This window comes from Mobula hypostoma, chromosome 10 (assembly GCF_963921235.1).
Source record: "Mobula hypostoma chromosome 10, sMobHyp1.1, whole genome shotgun sequence".
NCBI lineage: Eukaryota > Metazoa > Chordata > Chondrichthyes > Myliobatiformes > Myliobatidae > Mobula > Mobula hypostoma.
This window is the reverse complement of record NC_086106.1, coordinates 106,422,267-106,441,193: the sequence shown is the minus strand read 5'-3', so window position 1 is coordinate 106,441,193 and position 18,927 is coordinate 106,422,267. Positions and strand designations below refer to the sequence as shown.

At 40.9% G+C, this 18,927-nt stretch overlaps 1 protein-coding gene across 1 annotated transcript in view; it reads right to left on the bottom strand.

Annotated features, from left to right (window-relative positions):
* LOC134353392 (short transient receptor potential channel 5-like) overlaps nucleotides 1–18,927 on the bottom strand; it is a 140,939-nt gene that overhangs the window by 97,891 nt on the left and 24,121 nt on the right. The window contains exon 2 of the mRNA XM_063061417.1: nucleotides 11,406–11,805. Coding sequence (XP_062917487.1) covers nucleotides 11,406–11,783 — 378 coding nt within the window. The 5' untranslated portion in view covers nucleotides 11,784–11,805. The remainder of the gene's footprint in view (nucleotides 1–11,405; nucleotides 11,806–18,927) is intronic.

Sequence of the window (18,927 nt, the reverse complement as noted above, 5' to 3'; positions counted from 1 at the left end):
TGAATGTTACTTTGAATTTCCAGCAACTGCAGAATCACTTATTTTTATGATCGTTAACAACTCTTACCTTGGTAAGTCAAAAGTTCAATAGAACTTAACTAAAATTGCTATTGAAGTTAATTAATAGCAAATTAATAAGATTGTAGCATGTACAAGAGTTATTTCATTGACTTTTTTCCTCTGTGTGTGAACTGTGAAAACACACTAATCTCAAGATAAAGTATGTTGGATCTACACTCATTCTGTAAAACTGAGAGCAGTTAGCACCAGCAAAGCTTTACTTCCCTTGTATATATAATATTATTGCTCATTTGTGATGCATCACTTTTGCCACTCATATGGAATGGTCCTAATCAGTGCACTGCATACATACAGTAATGAAGATGATTTGTTTGAATAATGAACAATAAATCTTGGAAATCTGGGAAAGATAGTCAATAAATGGATCCCTTGTGAAGTCTAAGTTGTTTACTCACCATTCACTGGGGTCATTTTTTTTAAATAATTGAGAATTTAGTAATTTATCATAGACTTGGAATTCCCCAACTTTAGGAGGTTATGAATTATAGAGACAAATCGAATGGTTTATACTAATGCTTTAGCTTAATAGAAAGTCTAGATGATATTAAATCAGACACGGTAGGATAACAGCCTTGAAATGACTTCCGTGTGCTGATTTTTGTTTTGCATAATACAATTTCACTGATGGTTTAAGCATAAAGAGGGCTCACAAAAGGCTTAAATCAAGAAATTTAATGTACGGTAAAATTTTATACTGTGAAATAACTGCCACACAGAAAATAAACCAACTATAAACCAGAAATACTTCGAATGCTACCAGACGATGTGCATTTAAATTGCTTGTACTAAATTAAAGAGGTAGGAGTTCTACTAGTTGTTGCATCCAAGTATATGTTGCCAAAGAGTTCCTCCCTTTTCCAACAAAATTATAAACACACTCCGACACCTTTCACTATGAATAACAAAAGAAGTCTTCACAAATGCATTTATAATGTTGCTCCACAAAAGGAGGATTTGTAATCACTATTCCTCTGTAATATGAAAATAATACAATAGCGAAGATTATAATGAATAATATAAGTAATATGGGACTCTAACTGGTAATTTTATAATGAAGCAATTTTTTGCCTTTCCATCTATTTGATTTCTTTTAAATTTTAATTCCTGGAGTTGAGTTCCAGAGGGCTATTGCATTCCCTGCAACATTTGAACTCAATTTTAAAAAATGGAAAGATTAGCTGTTATAAAAAAGTTATCATAGAAAACTAATCTCAAAATTCAATTGTCCTGTCAATATTTTTGAAAGAAGGTAACTTATCATTTTAATACATGCATATAATTTCAGCATAGTTGAATATTAACCATCTTTGAAAGTGGCCTTAAAAAGACCCTCCATTTGCAATAAGCCAGTTCACAGAATTGCAGTGGTTCAACAAGACAGCTCACCAACACCTCCTCATGGCAATCACAGATAAAAAAAATAAATTTAGATCTTGTTCAATGACACTAATGATCTCTGAATAAATTTTAACTATCATTTGAGCAAGTAAATTTCTCTGAAAACTTCCTCTTCTAGAATATGTGCAGCAAATCTAACATTATGTTTAAAAGTTATGATTTCATTGCAATTGGCAAGCTAAAAAAATGTTTTGTTTCAACTTGGATGCCAATGCATGTCATTCATGACCTACATGGCTTTGAGTCACAGTGAAAGAAAATGCCCACATTTTGGACATGATATTGAGATAAAAACGATTATTTCCCACAGTTGTGTCCTTAATTTTATCTCAGGTGCTGTTCACAATGGTCTCGAGCAGTTCCAAATCAGCCATTAGAATAATTTATATACGTTACAAATGATGTAACATTGCTTTATAACCTCTTGAAATCCAGTTATGCATTTGTTGCTGCAGTCCCAACTAAGAGCTTTATCCAGTTGTTTGGCTAGATAAAAACCAACTGGAATAGACAATCTCGGACAGACAAGTTGTTGGTATTAAGTGGTTCAGACTACAATTTTGAATAAGCCCCAAGCCTCTGAATTTTGCTAGAATATGGCACTATACAGAAATTTTGCAATTTATTTACAAATTTGAGCATTTAAAATGCAAATTATGTTTGATTCTCTGAATGGGGGTGTACATGATCAAAAAGGAAATCAACAAATTATGACTGTTGATAATAGCAAGCTGGGAAATGTTTTCTGAAAGAATTTTGTTTTGATGTTTGGAATGACTACTGTTTGGCCTCCTATAATACAAGGCAAACTCATTTCCAAAATCCAAGATCTGGGACCTAAAACCTCCCTTTTTAATTGGATCCTTGACTTCCTGACCAACAGACCACAATCAATAAGGGTAATCAGTAACACTTTCACCATGATTGTCTTCAACACTGGTGTCCCACAAGGTTGCATCCTCATCCTCCTGCTCTACTCCCTGTACTCTCACAACTGTGTGGCCGCATTCTGCTGCAACTCTGTCTACAAGTTTGCAGGTGATACCTCCATAGTGGGCAGTATCTCAAATAGTGATGAGTCCAATTACAGGAAGGAGATAGAGAGCCTAGTAACATGTTTCATGACATCAGTCTTTCCCTCAGTGTCAGCAAAACAAAAGAGCTGGTCATTTACTTCAGGAATGGGAAGCATGTTCTGTTTTCATCAATGAAGTTGAGACAGTTGAGTGCTTCGAGAGAACATCACTAATAGCCCATCGTGGTCCTACCACGTTTGACACTATGGCCAGGAGAGCTCACCAACACCTATTCTTACCCAGGAGGCTAAAGAAATTTGACATGTCCCCTTTGACCCTCACCAATTTTTATTGTTGCACCATAGAAAGTATCCTGTCCGGGTGCATCTTTGGCTTGGTATGACAACTGCTCTGCCCTGGCTCACGTGAAACTGGACAACTAGACACACAGCTCGGCACGTCAAGGATACCAGCCAACCCCCTATGAACTCTGTCTACACTTCTTTTTTAAAAAACATTTTATTTATGATTTTCTACAAACTAGAGCGTAGAAGAAAAAAAAATCAATAGTACAAATAGAAGGATCATTGCAATACAGACAAACATAGCAATAAACAACAGGAATTTTGCAGATGCTGGAAATTCAAGCAACACACATCAAAGTTGCCGGTGAACGCAGCAGACCAGGCAGCATCTCTAGGAAGAGGTACAGTCGACGTTTCAGGCCGAGACCCTTCGTCAAAATAGCAATAATACATGTCTTAACAAACGAGCAAGTCACCCATATTAAAAATGAAAAAATATAAAGTGTCTACACTTCTTGCTGCCTTAATAAAGCAGCCAACCTAATCAAAGACACCTACCCACCCCAACATTCTCTCCTCTCCCCTCTGCCAATGGCAAAAGATACAAAAGCCTGAAAGCACATACCACTGTGTTCAAGGACAGCTTCTATCCTGCAGTTGCAAGACGATTGAACAATTCCTTAATATAATAATATGGACTCTTAAACTCACAATCTATCTCGTTATGATCTTGCACCCATTGTCTACCTGCACTGTCCTTTCTCTGTATCTATAACACTTTAATCTGCATTCTGTTATTGTTTTACCTCGTAAATCGATAAATTACTTTATTGTTGTCACATGTACCAAAGTACAGTGAAAACATTGCCTTGCATATCCTCCATACAGATCAATTCACCTCAATGCACTGTTGTAAGGAATTAATATATATGAACAATATGCAAAATCCTGGAGGAACTCAGAAGGCCAGGCAGCATCTATGGAAAAAAAGTACAGTCGGCAGGGTCTTGGCCCAAAACATGGACTGCACTTTTTTCCATAGATTCTGCCTGGCCTGCTGAGTTCCTTCAGCATCTTGTGCGTGTTACTTGGATTTCCGGCATCTGCAGTCTCTCTTGTTTGTGAACAATATGCAAGACAAATTTTTCACTGTACTTCAGTGACAATAAACCAATTTACCAATTTCAGTGCAATAGTGCCAGAGTTGAGATTCATTGCAAATACTCTTTATTGCACCTTAGTTATGAGATTTGAACCTTCAAATATAGGTTTTTGTGCAAGTTTGCAGCCTCATTGAATCATCTCAATTATTATCCACTACCTGCGTCAAGTTGAAATAGTATAATATTATTGTACAGAAACGTATAAAATTATGAAAGGGACCGATAAGATAGAGGCAGGAAAATCATTTCCACTGGTAGGTGAGACTAGAACTAGGGTCATGGCCTCAAGATTCCGGGGAGTAGATTTAGGACAGAGATGAGGAGGAACGGCTTTTCCCAGAGAGCGGTGAATCTGTGGAATTCTCTGCCTAATGAAGCAGTGGGAGCTACCACAAAGGCAAGGTTGGATAGAATTTTGCATAGTAGGGGTATTAAGGGTTATGGGGAAAAGGCAGGTAGGTGAAGATGAGTCTATGGCCTGATAAGCCATGATCTTATTGAATGGCGGAGCAGGCTTGATGGGCCAGATGGCTGACTCCTGCTCCTATTTTTTATGTTCTTATTATTGTAAAGATGTTGTGAATATTACTGTAAAGATGAACAGCTTGTGTGCATAAGCTCAGGTAAAACTGATCTTTCTAACAATGGCCCTAAGGACTTTAGGTTGACAGAATTAGTTATACCTGCTTGTGGTATCCTGTCAAATCCATTAAGTCAACTAACACCCTATGGTTGTTCTTACCAGATTTTTTGAAAGGTAGAGTGAAGTAGGTGTTCAATCCACTACTGACTGAATGCTTCAGTAAAATAAAAAAATGTATTCACAAAATATCATATTGACATTTTAGAAGAGCAAACCTCAAGAAAAATCTCAAATGTATTCTTTCGCTTACTTATTTTCTCAAAATCCTACTTCTCGATCAATAGCATGTCTTGTTCAATGTGAACGTGTCACTCCTACTTCTTTTTGTATGAGAGATGAGAATTGATGAGATTTGATCACATTTAAGACCTTTCTTTTGTTGCAAACTTTGCAGTCTGAATATACATCATCCTGTTCACATCTGCGCTGGCACTCAACTCCCATTACCGTCATTACAGGGAAGTATTTGTTTCCTTTAAATTCTTTTAGTGCACCTTCTTTTTTTTATTTCAAGTCCATTTTTATTTCTCCATTTTTTTTGTCTCTACTCCGTCAGTCCTTAAACTAGTGCAATATCAAAGGATTAATTTTTGGCCTCTGCAACATTTTTTTCAAGTGCTCTCCAGGTTCTTCTGATCAATCGTTTGATGTGTTCTTTTTATTTGTTTGCAACGCTCAAAGGATTCAATGCCATTTTGCCAGGTGTGATATTTAGCTATCTCTGATGGCTGCTATAACAGCCATTAGACTAACTTGCAATTGTTGATGAGGGACATAATGTCTTTTTAAAAACCCTCTTGGAATCTGGCTATGCTTCTGTTGCTACAACTGTTTCCCCCCCCCCCCCCCACTGCCTGGGTAGATACCTGAAAGCCATTGCCAGCTGCCCAGATAGGTCCGAAACCAATTGCAACTTAGCTTTGGATGTTTAACTGGGATTGGCAGTTTGCAGGTATTATGTACTTAAAGCCAAAAGCTCAAATTTGAATAATCACTACAATTTCAAGCTGATTGGACTCTTAAATAATCTTATGCCCCATCAATATTTGGTTAAGAAATAGAAAGGGGATCTATTTTCTGTCAGTGAGATTCCTTCCTTCATGACCAGGAATCCTTGATTGGAAATGCACTATTAAATATACTGGAAATATCAGTGCTGACCCATGTGCCCACTGACCTAGAGTTTCCAGCTTTTATAAGGAAAATAAGCAGCTGATGATTTCTCAATATTTTTTTTCACAAGTGCTTTCTATTGCTAGGAATAACCAACTGTAGAATTAGAACTTCTTCCCAAAACTTGTCAATTAATACTATCTTTTCGAAACTGGAATTGACTTGTCTGCTGTTACCACTGGAAGCCCTCCATTGGTCGAGGTTGACCATGGATGTTAGATGGGTGATATGCAAGCCAGACCCAGGGCAGTACAATATGGAGACCAAGCTGTTGCCCGTGCAGCAGGCTCTCCCTCTTTATGCAGCCGATGAACCCAAAGGAATGGAAGAGACCAATACAGTTTGGCACCGGTGGCATCGCAGCAGTTGCCAGTCAGGGTTGAACTCGATGTAGGACTGACCTGGGGACTGGAACTCCGGATTTTTCCTAGGGTTTACTACCAAAGCCTTTGCCATAAGCGGGTACAGCTGCAAGGCAGCAGAGGTTTGATAGCAGAGTTTTCCTTCTCCTAGGTGAGCTGCCAACCACAGCTGACAAGTCCCATCTGCCCAAAGCAACTGGCTTTCAGGCACCAGTACAGTAACATGCTTTTGCCCCCTCTCCTGTCAGTAGAAAATGTTCCACTGGGCTTAATAACTTTGCCAGACGTGAAGGCCAGGAGCTCGTCTTGGTTGTTAGAGGCTATTTGAGGTGCACAACATTGACAGTATTTGAAAAGGTAGTGAGAAGTTATCCTATAAGAACATAAGACATAGGAACAGAATTAGGCCTTTTGGCCATTAAGTCTGCTTTGCCATTTCATCATGGCTGACCTATTTCCCTCTCAACCCCATTCTCCTGCCTTCTCCCCATAAGCTCTCAGGCGCTGATTAATCAAGAACCTATCAACCTCCACCTTAACTGCACCCAATGACCTGGACTCCACAACCGCCTGTGGCAACGAATTCCACAGATTCACCACCCTCTGGCTAAAGAGATTCCTGCTTATCTCTGTTCTAAATGGTCATCCCTCTATTTTGAGACTGTGTCCTCTAGTCCTAGACTCCCCCACCAAAGGAGAACATCCACTCCACATCCTATCGAGGCCTTTTAACATTCGATAGGTTTCAATGAGATCCCCTCCTCATTCTTCTAAATTCTGATTCTGATTCTGATAATTCCAGTGAGTACAGGCCCAGAGTGATCAGTCGCTGCTCATATGATAACCCTTTCAATCCCAGAATCATTCTTGCGACTCTCCTCTGAATCCACTCCAACGTTAGCACATCCTGTCTTAAATAAGTTTCCCAAAACTGCTCCCAATACTCCAGATGAGGCTTCACCAGTGCTGTATGCAGCCTCAGCAATGCATCCTTGCTTTTATATTCTAGTCTTGAAATGAATGCTAACATTGCATTCCCCTTCCTCACCTCTGATTCAACCTACAAATTAACCTTTAGGGAATCCTGCATGAGGTCTCCCAAATCTCTTTGCACCTCAGATTTTTAAAAATTTTCTCCCTATTTTTAAAATCGTCTACGCTTTTTTTCCTTCTGCCAAAGTGCATGGCCATACACTTCTTGACACTGTATTCTATCTGCCATCTCTTTGTTCATTCTCTTTAACTGTCTAAGTCTTTCTGCAGCCTCTCTGGTGGCGGTGGTAATTGTCCGTCATGTCCATCGATGACGGGAGACCAATACAGAAGAGTTTTTAAAGTGGAAAAGCCATTACATGAGGCTCCCTTGACCTCAGAAGCCCAGGTCCAGTACGAACAAGCACCACAAACTGGGTCTTCCTTGGTTGCAGTGGATAACTATGATGTCTTCTGTGCCCTATCATGCCTTTCAATCTCCACGGAGCATTGCAGAATCACCTTCCCGGCTATTGGATCTCACTATAGATCTCGGCTGCCCAGAACATCAGAGATGACTTTGCATGTTAGGACAGGCATGTCTCTATCTCACCAGGGTATGAGGTCCGCTGGCTACCCTCACCTGGTTTAGCCCGCCTGTCAAAGCGGTGTACTGGGGTGTGGCCACTGTCACATGCAAACAGCTACTTGGAGTCACAAGTGAGAGCTGAGCATCTGGTGGGAATCAAAGGTGAGTGAGATGCCCCAGAACAAACATGACAACCCCCTTTACCAGAGGAGGTACCCCTCCCTGGACACCCCATACACCCTCCCAGCTGTAACACCTTTAAGGAGCCTGTAATCAATGTTTACCTTTTTTACCCAGACAACTCTCGTCCGGCCAACCACATTTCCTAAAGTGAAGTCAATTCCATTTGCCTAGAAGAGGGCAGCGTGCAGGAATTTAGAACTTTCTCTGCAAAACTGAGCATTTAAAATGCAAATTCAGTTGGTTCCCTGAATTGGTGCCCTACACGTTGACAATCAAATGAATCATATTTGATTTCTGTGTACTAGTACTAGGCTTGGGATCTTTGACAACTGCTTTTCCCTTAGCTTTAGCGTGTCGTGTTGGTGCCATTAGAATGCTTAAGGACAAATTTCTCTCCAAAATAACATCCTCATGGAATCATCTCATTCGTGGTTGAGTTAAAGTAGTGCAGAAATAATCCTGGTAGTTTGTATGTAAGCTCAGGATTTGTATGTAAGATGAGGTAAAGCTAATATTATTAATCATAAAAAGTTCCCTTTAACCTGAGGATTTTGTGTTAATAAAATTATGCATATTGTGTTAACTAGGAATCCTGTGGTCTATAACAGCCATCCAGTGAGTTAAAATCCTATAACTAAATCTGCTAGGCCCATTGAATGAAGAAGCAATTTTGCACCAATTACACACTCCAAAAAAATAGAATCTCATCAGCTTCTCTCCCCTGATGCATTTTAGAGATAAGATCAGAGTCTGTATGTGTGTTGTGTGAGTGGATGAGTGGGTGAGGAAAGGGGCTTGTTTTGCTGATGTTGCTGCTGCTGCTTATGTTGTTCTGCTGAACACTGTGGGCACCGTGTGTTGGGGCAGCAATGTATGGTGACACTTGCAGGCTGCCTCCAGCACTTCCTTGTGTAAAACCTACCCCTGACATCTCCTCTGTACTTACTTCCAAGCACCTTAAAACTGTGCCCTCTCATGTTAGCCATTTCAGCCCTGGGAAAAAGCCTCTGACTATCTAGATAGTCAATGCCTCTTATCATCTTATAGACCTCTATCAGGTCACCTCTCATCCTCTGTCACTCCAAGGAGAAAAGGCTGAGTTCACTCAACCTATTCTCATAAGGCTTGCTCCCCAATCCAGGCAACATCCTTGTAAATCTCCTCTGCACCCTTTCTATGGTTTCCACATGCCTCCTGTAGTCAGGCGACCAGAACTGAGCACAGTTCTCCAAGTGGGGTGTGACCAGGGTCCTATATAGCTGCAACATTACCTCTTGGCTCCTAAACTCAATCCCACCATTGATGAAGTCCAATGCATCAATGCATCAATTAACACAAATAATTGTTTAAGTTGATCATGACTCAACAATAAAGCTTTTTTCTTATGGGTGCAAACTTTGGCAACTTGACTGTAAATCAACCTGTTGACAATGACGTATATCTACCCTGACATGTTTAACTATTCAGGGTATTAAAAATTCGCATTCTTATACTAGACCCCACTCTGCACCAATCTCACTATGGTCCTTGCCAAGAAGCATTCTCTTGCATTAAGCTCTCTCGGTATAACTACAACTTCTAACTCATTTTATTTTGAATCTATTTTTATCTTTCTTTGTTCTTGTCCCTACTCCATTTAGCTTCATGCTACTTCAGTTTCAATGGATTATTTTTGGCTCCGATATATTTTTCTGGTGCTCTTCGGGTCTTTCTGCTCACTGGCTGTCCCCTGTTACCACTAAAATGAGAAGGAATAGTATTTAGTAGCTAACCATAACTTTACTGAATACTCTTGTGTTTGCTTTTCCCAGCAATTGATTAGAGAAGAATTTTTCTCTATATTGCAAATTTAGCTTATATTTTTAATCAATTAAGATCACTATTATTAATCAGAATACAATGTTTACCTACACAAGAAATTCTGCAGATGCTGGAAATCCAGAGTAACACATCCAAAATGCTGGAGGCACGCAGAAGGTCAGGCAGCACCTACAGAGAAGAATAAACAGTAGATGTTTTGGGCTGAGCCCTGATGAAGGTTCTCAGCCCAGAACATCGACTGTTTATTCCTCTGCATAGATGCTGCCTGACCTACTCAGTTCCTCCAGCATTTTGTGTAATGTTTACTACCTTGCTGAGAACTTCAAGATTAATGAGCAATGAAGTTGGAAGCCACCACTCATTAGTTCCATAAATCAAAGCGAAAGCACCAACCTTGGGATGATTTGGGGGGCATTTTTGGTGGTCAGTTAAAAACGGACAAGGGCTTTACACTGAGGTTTGAATTCATCAACTATGGATGGATTAGGCTCATCCACTTAGGAGTATTCAGTGGGCTCTGGTTAGGAAAGAGCTGCCCATGAGGAAGCATGGGATTTTATTTTTCAGATGTGCCTTGGGTCCTTAGCCTCTTCTCATCTCAGACCCACTCTGAAGCACTAAGTCAGTGCAAGGAGTTATCATCGACTCCTCCATTCCTCATCCACAGCTCTGAACCCTAGGACTACTATAAACAGTCCAAGAGTAGTCCTTTTGGAACAGACATGAGGTACGCCAGGCTCTGGCTGTTGGACTATGTTACTGAGGTCCAATTTATGGTGAATGTTGGGCTTCCTGGTTCAAGGACCTGTTGTCTGTTCATAATGTACCAAAGGAACAGGCCATTTCCAATTATTCTCCCATGGAACTTTTTAAAGTTTATAAAGTTTATACAGTATTTAGAGTAGAATCCCCTTCCACTTCCCCACACAAATGGCCTCTATTCATCCACTGCATTTGAAAATAAGGTAGTCAAGGCAACTCCTCACTCTTCCTTAATTCTGACTTCTCTTCTACCATAGTGGACAGAGCCCTTTACTGCACCAAATCTATTTCTAGCACTGATGCTCTCACCCCTTCTCCTGGACAGAACAAGAACAAGCATTCCCCTGGTCCTTTCCTTCCATCCTAGCAGCCTCAGATTATGCATTGCAATTTCCACCATTCCATTATTTCCCTTTTTTTCTGTGGGCTCAGTTTTCCTTATCCTACTCATGTACTGTCAGTCTAGCCTGCCAGGGAGGTACCACCGCCTAACCACTAAACGACACATTACACAGACCAAGAATCTTAATGGGCTGCTAAAGCCCTTGGGACTCGTCCTATCACAGACATTCTCTGTTTTACTGATCCTTCCCTCCGCTTTCTCTCCTACTGAAATTTAACGCACTTCTCTCTTTCTGAGTTCTGACTAAGGATCGAAGATGTGAAATGTTGACTGTTCCCCTTTTCACAGACGCTGCATTTTCTGTTTTTGTTTGTTCAAGGAACCTGCTCCCCAGTTGCCCAGATGGACAACCTTTGTTGGAAAGTGGCTGGCATAGGACATGATGGAAAATCCCGCCCTGAGGGAGAGACACAGCATGAACACAAGTCCCATCGTCAAGTATAGATCCTGATGTCCAAACTGTAACCTCGTAGTCCCCTTCGGTAAAACCAAACATTCAAATGTAGTGACACAAAAAGAAAGTGAATTAATTACCTGCTTTTCTCCACTTGGCTTTCTATAATGCAGCAGAAGCTCGACAGCTCCAACAACTTCCTTCCGTATTGCATAAAGCAAGGCATCCCCAACATAGATGCTGAAACTGAGGAGCAGCTCCATAATCTCTAGGTTTTCATTCTCAATGGCAATGAGGAGTGCACTGCGCCCCAGAGGATCTGTACAATTGATGTTGATATTAAAGTAGATCTCAGCCTCTTCCAGGGCCTGTTTCACACTGGCATAATCACCCTTTTCCACCGCATTCAGGTAAGCCTTTTCCTCCAACGACAGCTCACTCTCTGCGCGCACTATCTGCAACGGGATCCGGTCTATGTACGGAGAATAGTTGGCTTTTTTGTAGTACAGCTGGGCCATTGTTCATTGCGCCACATGGATCCTGTTTTAAAAATGAAAGAGAGAAAAGTCTGGAAGCTTAGCTTAGCTTTTAGGTCAGTGCTGATTCAAAATGAACTCTTTGCACTCTGTAAAACATGTTTTATTGAAAAGTCTGAAAATTTTCCCATTTGCTTTGGAGAAGTGTTTGTTCTGATGGATTCGGATGGGGATGGGGGTGAATGAGTTACAATTATGTCAGCATCATGACCACAACATCACAAAGGGAAAAAGATAACTAGAAATAAGCAGAAAACTGGGGAGAAACACTTGACCAGTTAAGAACGCTCCCAACACGTGGTTGACTTTTTTTGATGAGAAATTTATTGAGTTGCTGTCTTTTCAAATATCTCATCTAATTTTTTTTATTATTTAGAGATACTGCAAGAAAAAAGCCCCTCCAGCTCTTCAAGCCATGCCGCCTAGCAATCCCCAGTTGAATCCTAGCCTATTCATGGGGCAATTTACCATGACCAATTAACCTCCTAATTAGTTTGTCTTTGGAGTGGGGGAACAAACCAGATCACCTGGAGAAAACCCATGCATTCCACAGTGAGGACAGACAGACTTCTTACAGGGGACATCAGAATTTAGTGCTGAGCTCTGATGCCCTAAGCTTTAATAGTGTTGCAGTAACCATTACGCTTCCATGGTACCCATGAAATCCTTCCATTGTAGTACTTTTCCTACTAGAAAATGATCAGAAATACTTTCCACCACCCTCAGTTAAACACATAAAATTCTGGAGGAACTCAGCAGGTCAGACAGCATCTGTGGAAATGAATAAACAGATGCTGTTTCAGGCCAAGACCCTTCTTCGGAACTGGAACAGAACCATATTTAACTTCAGTAAACAAATTTCTACTCTCCTCTCTTACAGTTCCCACTGCACAATGTTCCTTTTTCTCCCTTGCTTACTTTCTATTTGCCATTTTAAACTCTGCTCTGTAAAATTCAATTATTTTCTACCAAAAGAGCTTAATAGAAACATTAGCAGTTGTCAGGAAAAGAAGTGGTACAAACTTTGCCACTAAAACTAATTCATTTGGCATATAGTTTATCTTCACACAACCTTCCATTGTTAAAGTTGGCCAATGGTTTTTCAGAAGGAGGTTGTAACTTAAAGGTTAGAGTTACAATGAGAGATGACCACAGCTCGTACTTCTTTGAGACATATTAGCTCAGTCAATCATTTTCTTTGCACTGTTTATGAAGATAATGAAGAAGGTTCTTATCCTTTTCTTATGCATGATTTCCCAAAGGATGGGAGAGATGGATGAACATTCATGACAATTACAAGAAAGTTTGAAAGTAAATGAAGTAATTTCACCCGTCTATGGGCATTGAGCAAAAGCTTTTTTTTTCTGCTCTTGCGATGTTGCAAAGTCCCTGGAGGATCCCATCCTCGTTCCTCCTACACAGGCCATATCCAGTTTACAAATACCTGATTTTTGGACCTTACTACATGCAAAAGTGCACTGCTTCCTCGCCATCCCCTACCACCCAGCCCCGATAATATATAATTCAATTCAGAAGTTCAACATTTGTACATATGTTTGTTGCTACAAACATCTGAACTAGAATTACATCAGCATCATGTGCTTTTGATGCTATTCATTACAATTCCACAGACGTATGGTTACCTTATCAGGTGATTTCTGTATGTTTTCTGCCTTACAGATAAAATCGAGTTACAGACATCTGTTAAGATAGAGCTCATTCGTTAGCCATGGACAGCCTGTATACAACCTCTTAGTGAGTGCCTCCCCTGACTTTAGATCAGTTTCTGCAAACACAGCTTTACCCAACTAGGATTCTCCACTGTTTCTGTCTCTGGTCTTTGATGTGCCACTAGGACAGGTAGTAAAACTACTAACTGGGTGCTCTCCTTATTAGCCAAGGCATAAAATACAAGCGCAGGAAGTAATACTGAAATTGAACAAAATGCTTGTTAGGACGGTAAATGGTGAGTTCCCCGTCTTACAAGGAAGACATGGTTGCATTGGAGAAGGTGCAGATGTGATCTATGAGGATGTTGCCAGTGGTATGAGAAGCGCTGGGGTTTCCTTTGGAACAGAGGAGATTGAGAAAAGACTTTATTGAAGGATATAAATAATGAAGAGTCAAAAGCCAGGGAAATAGATATAAATCTGGTATGGCATATAGTTCTTCTGAGTCCTTTGAGGTTTACGGAGGATATAGGAGAGATCTTAAGAAAAAAATTAGTGAGAAAAAAAGGGAAATAAAAAGAAGTGGCTAGAAGAATTAAAGGAAATTACAAAACTTTTATAAATATGTTACAGTAGAAGGAAAAGGGTAGCTGGGAAAGAGTAGGTGCTCACAAGGACCAAAGGGGAAGTCTTTGTGTGGAACCAGCAGGTATGTGTGCTGATAAAGGGATGACTGTTTATTCATCCTCCTACATGCTGCCTGACCCACCGAGTTCCTCCAACATTTTGTGTGTGCTACTCTGGATATGTGTGATGTCCTGAATGACCATTTCTTGTTAGTATTCATTAGGAAGATGGATGGAGAGGATGAAAATTTGGAACAGGTGTACTTCATTCTGAATCCTCTTGATCCAAAATCAGGTTTATTTATCACTGACAAAGTGGTAAAATCTGTTGCTTTGTGACAGCAGCACAGTGCAACACGTAAACATTTCAATAAGTTGCAAAATAAATGAATAGCGCAAAAAGAAAAGAATTACGAAGGAGTGTTCATGGGTTTGTGGATCATTCAGAAATCTGATAGCAGACGGGAAGAAGCTGGCCCTAAAACATCAAGTGTGGATATTCAGTCTCCTGTACCTCCACCCCAATAGTAGTAATGTGAAGAAGGCAAGTCCAGGATGGTGAGGTTCCAGCTTGATGGACCATTTATTCAGAGAAATAAATATGAATTCCTACAAAATTTAAATGAAAATAAGTCTACAGGTTTCCCCTGCCATCCGAAGGTACAGCGTTCCTATGAAACGGTTCGTAAGCCGAAATGTCGAAAAGCGAAGAACCGATTACCATTTATTTATATGGGAAAATTTTGTGAGCGTTCGCAGACCCAAAAGTAACCTACCAAATCATGCCATATAACACATAAAACCTAAAATAACAGTAACATATAGTAAAAGCAGGAATGATATGATAAATACACAGCCTATATAAAGTAGAAATACTTCTCCACAATCATTACTGAACCATTCTCCGTAGCGAAAATCTCACGCAAGCGCTGCCGGCAGAAAATCTCACACAAGCGCTGTTGGCAAAAACACTCTCTCCAGTAACCTTTAAGCTATGAAGCTGCCAAATCATGCCAAATAACACGTAAAAATACACAGCCTATATAAAGTAGAAATAATGTATGTACAGTGTAGTATCACTTACCGGAATTGGTTCAGCGCCGAGCACACTGATGATGGTGTGTTAGGCTGAGTCGGAGTTGGGGTGGTGCAGTGGCCCCCACCCTCCGGGCCGCCGAGGGATATCTTGCCGCGAGGCACGCAGGGGTCCAGCGGTAGCTGGGAGGCATCCAGCTCATCTTTAAGAAAAAATCCGAAACAAGCATGCTAATTAATTAGGTGCTGCCCGACACGTATTTGTCGCCCAGATCAGTGCCGATTTCCGATTGCGTCGCCTCTGATCTGGGCCGACAATTATGTATCGGCAGCACCTAAGTAATTAGCATGTTTATTCTGGCTTTTCTCTTAAAGATGTGCTGTGTGCCTCCCGGCTACTGCTGCATTCTCCATGAATCTGTACAGTATCTGTCCGCGGCCTGGGTGTTGGGGTGGTGGGACACTGGGGTGTCATCTCGTCGTCTGTTTCCATTAGAGCAGGCAGCTCATCTTCTCCCATCACTGCCCACCTCAATGTCGAAGGTCGAGGTTCGTCGTCTGCTGTGGCTGATGTGGAAGGCTTGCTTGACTGCTGAGCGTCGCGCATTTTTCTATCACACAGTTCTTTGTAAGGACTCAACCCATCCTGCAAATATCTCCTAAACCGACGTACCCTTTCAAAATTAAAGTCGTACTTTATCATTACTCATTCGGTTTCGATTGTTATCCTTTTTTCTTCCAATTGCATCAGCTCTTCATCTGTCAGTTCTTGGTCATGGGATGCCAAAACCTCTTCAACATCATGTTCGTCAGCTTCCACAAGCCAAACTCACATTGTCCTTACTTCATTCACCACAATCGAAATGCTTAATTATGTCTAGTTTTACACTAAGTGCAACACCCTTACGAGCTCTTTCAGACATTTCCGATACCTTAGAACTCATCTTGCTAATGGCTGCTCACAAGCACGTGTTAAAGCAATGCCGGCGAGAATCCGCGGGACAGCGGCTGCTCGGGGTGCGCGCTGCCTTTTTTCGCGCGCTGCTTTTTTTCATAACAGTGAAAACACCTTCTGAAAGCGAAAACAGGGTACTAATGTAGGTCTTTCATAACAGTGAGGTTTCGTAAAGCGAACGTTCGAAAAGCGGGGACACCTGTATCTGTAATAATAATACAAGTGTCAGGAATGGTGAGCATGTAGTTTCCTGAAAGCAAGCATGCAAGCACAGCAGGCAGTGAAGAAAGCTAATAGCATGCTGGCCTTCATAACAAGGGGAATTGAGTATAAGAGCAAAGAGGTCCTTCTGCAGCCGTACAGGGCCCTGGTGAGACCACACCTGGAGTACTGTGTGCAGTTTTGGTCTCCAAATTTGAGGAAGGACATTCTTGCTATTGAGGGAGTGCAGCGTAGGTTCACAAGGTTAATTCCCGGGATGGCGGGACTGTCATATGTCGAAAGATTGGAGCGACTGGGCTTGTATACTCCGGAATTTAGAAGGCTGAGAGGGGATCTTATTGAAACATATAAGATTATTAATGGATTGGACACGCTGCAGGCAGGAAGCATGTTCCCGCTGATGGGTGAGTCCTGAACCAGAGGCCACAGTTCAAGAATAAGGGCAAGGCCATTTAGAAAAGAGTTGAGGAAAAACTTTTTCACCCAGAGAGTGGTGGATATATGGAATGCTCTGCCCAGAAGGCTGTGGAGGCCAAGTCTCTGGATGCTTTCAAAAAAGAGATGGATAGAGCTCTTAAAGATAGTGGAATCAAAGGTTAGGGGATAAGGCAGGAACTGGATACTGATCAGCCATGATCACAGTGAATGGCGGTGCTGGCTCGAAGGGCCGAATGGCCTACTCCTGCACCTATTGTGTATTGTCTATTGACTATGGAAACCAATCTGGTTCACTAATTTCCTTCAATGGTAGGAAAACTACTGTCCTTACTTGGTCTAGTTTACTTATGGCTCCATACCTAGTTATACGTATAGGGGCAAGTAGGAATAGATAATAAATACAACCATTGCCATTAATGTCCACTCTCTGTATATGAACAATAAATAGATTAATAAAGTACATTAAATTCACCATTATAAACAAATTGTTGAGTGAACAGAGAAAAATAGACAAATTCCAGTACATCATAGGTAAAGCCCTTCCAACCATTGAGCACATCTTCATGAAACACTGTCGTAGGAAAGCAGCCTCACCACCCAGGCCATGCTCTTTTCTTGCCGCTACCATCAGATAGAAGGTACAAGAGCCTAAGAACAGTTCCAACCCCGTAACCATCAGGCTCTTGAACAAAAGAGGACAACTGCACTCATCTATTGTAAGTAGGCACAAGAGGGGTGTCAGAGGTAAGTTTTTCACACAGAGAGTGATCATAATCAATGATCTCATTTTAAGGACTCTTTATTTTTTTATGTAATGCTCTTGTTATTTATTGCTATTTATTTATATTTGCACTTGCATAGTTTGTTGTCTTCTAGACTCTGGTTGATCTTTCATTGATCCTGTTTACAGTTACTACTCTATAGATTTGCTGAATATGCCCACAGGAAAATGAACCTCAGGGTTCTATGTGGTGACATACATGTTCTCTGATAATAAAATTTACTTTGAACTTTGAAATCAGTGGTGTTCTCAAATGTGCAGATGGATTGAGTTGAGAACACTAAAGCCATCACCTACACCAAAGTTTATTGGCATTAAAAAGTCTGCTGCTAATTCGGGAGCTGGGATATAATTTCATCACAACGTTAGTGCTGAGATAAGAAGCATTTTCTTTAAAGTGTAGACTGTAAGTCTTTAGATTTGTCTACCCTTCAGCACTTCCATTCTCCACTCATTAAGTACATGGAAGGGTGAAGCAGACAGTCTGTTGGGCGCATTGAATTCAAAGAAGATGGGGATTGCACAGTGAAGTGAACTGAGGCACGTGATCAGACTCACTTGTTTAATGGCACAATGGTGCACAGAGGAGATGTAGAGGACTCATATTACTATTATGGTTGACAAAATGATTGTCCTTTATTGAAAATGTGAACTTAAAATACAGAGGGAATAAAATGTCGTATCATGGATTAGGTGAGTGGCATCAAACATCTCTGGCTCCCCTTCAATTCATCACAGTGAAGTGAAATTTAATTTTTCATTTTCAATTTCTTCTCATGATATACCTTTATAAACATGAGCTTTCCCCAAAAAATACTGTCAGATGTGTCCAAGTATTCTGACCACCACACTTGCACTGAAACAGCCTGAAATAGAAACATAGAAAATCTACAGCACATTGCAGGCCCTTCAGCCCACAATATTGTGCCAGCCATGTAACCTACTCTAGAAGCTGCCTAGAATTTCCGTACCACATAGCGCTCTATTTTTCTGAGCTCCATGTACCTACCTAAGAGTCTCTTTAAAGACCCTATTGTGTCTGCCTCTACCAACTTCGCTGGCAGTGCATTCCACACACCCACCACTCTCTGTGTGGAAAAACTTACCTCTGACATCCCCCTTGTATCTACTTCCAAGCACCGTAAAATGATGCCCCCTCATGTTAACCATTTCAGCCCTGGGAAAAAGCCTCTGGCTATCAACACGATCAATGCCTCTCATGATCTTATATACTTCTATCAGGTCACCTCTCATCCTCCATTGCTCCAAGGAGAAAAGGCCAAGTTCACCTAACCTATTCTGATAAGCCATGCTCTCCAATCCAGACAATATCCTTGTAAATCTCCTCTGCACTCTCTCTGTACAGTACTCCAAGTGGGGTCTAACTAGGGTCTTATAT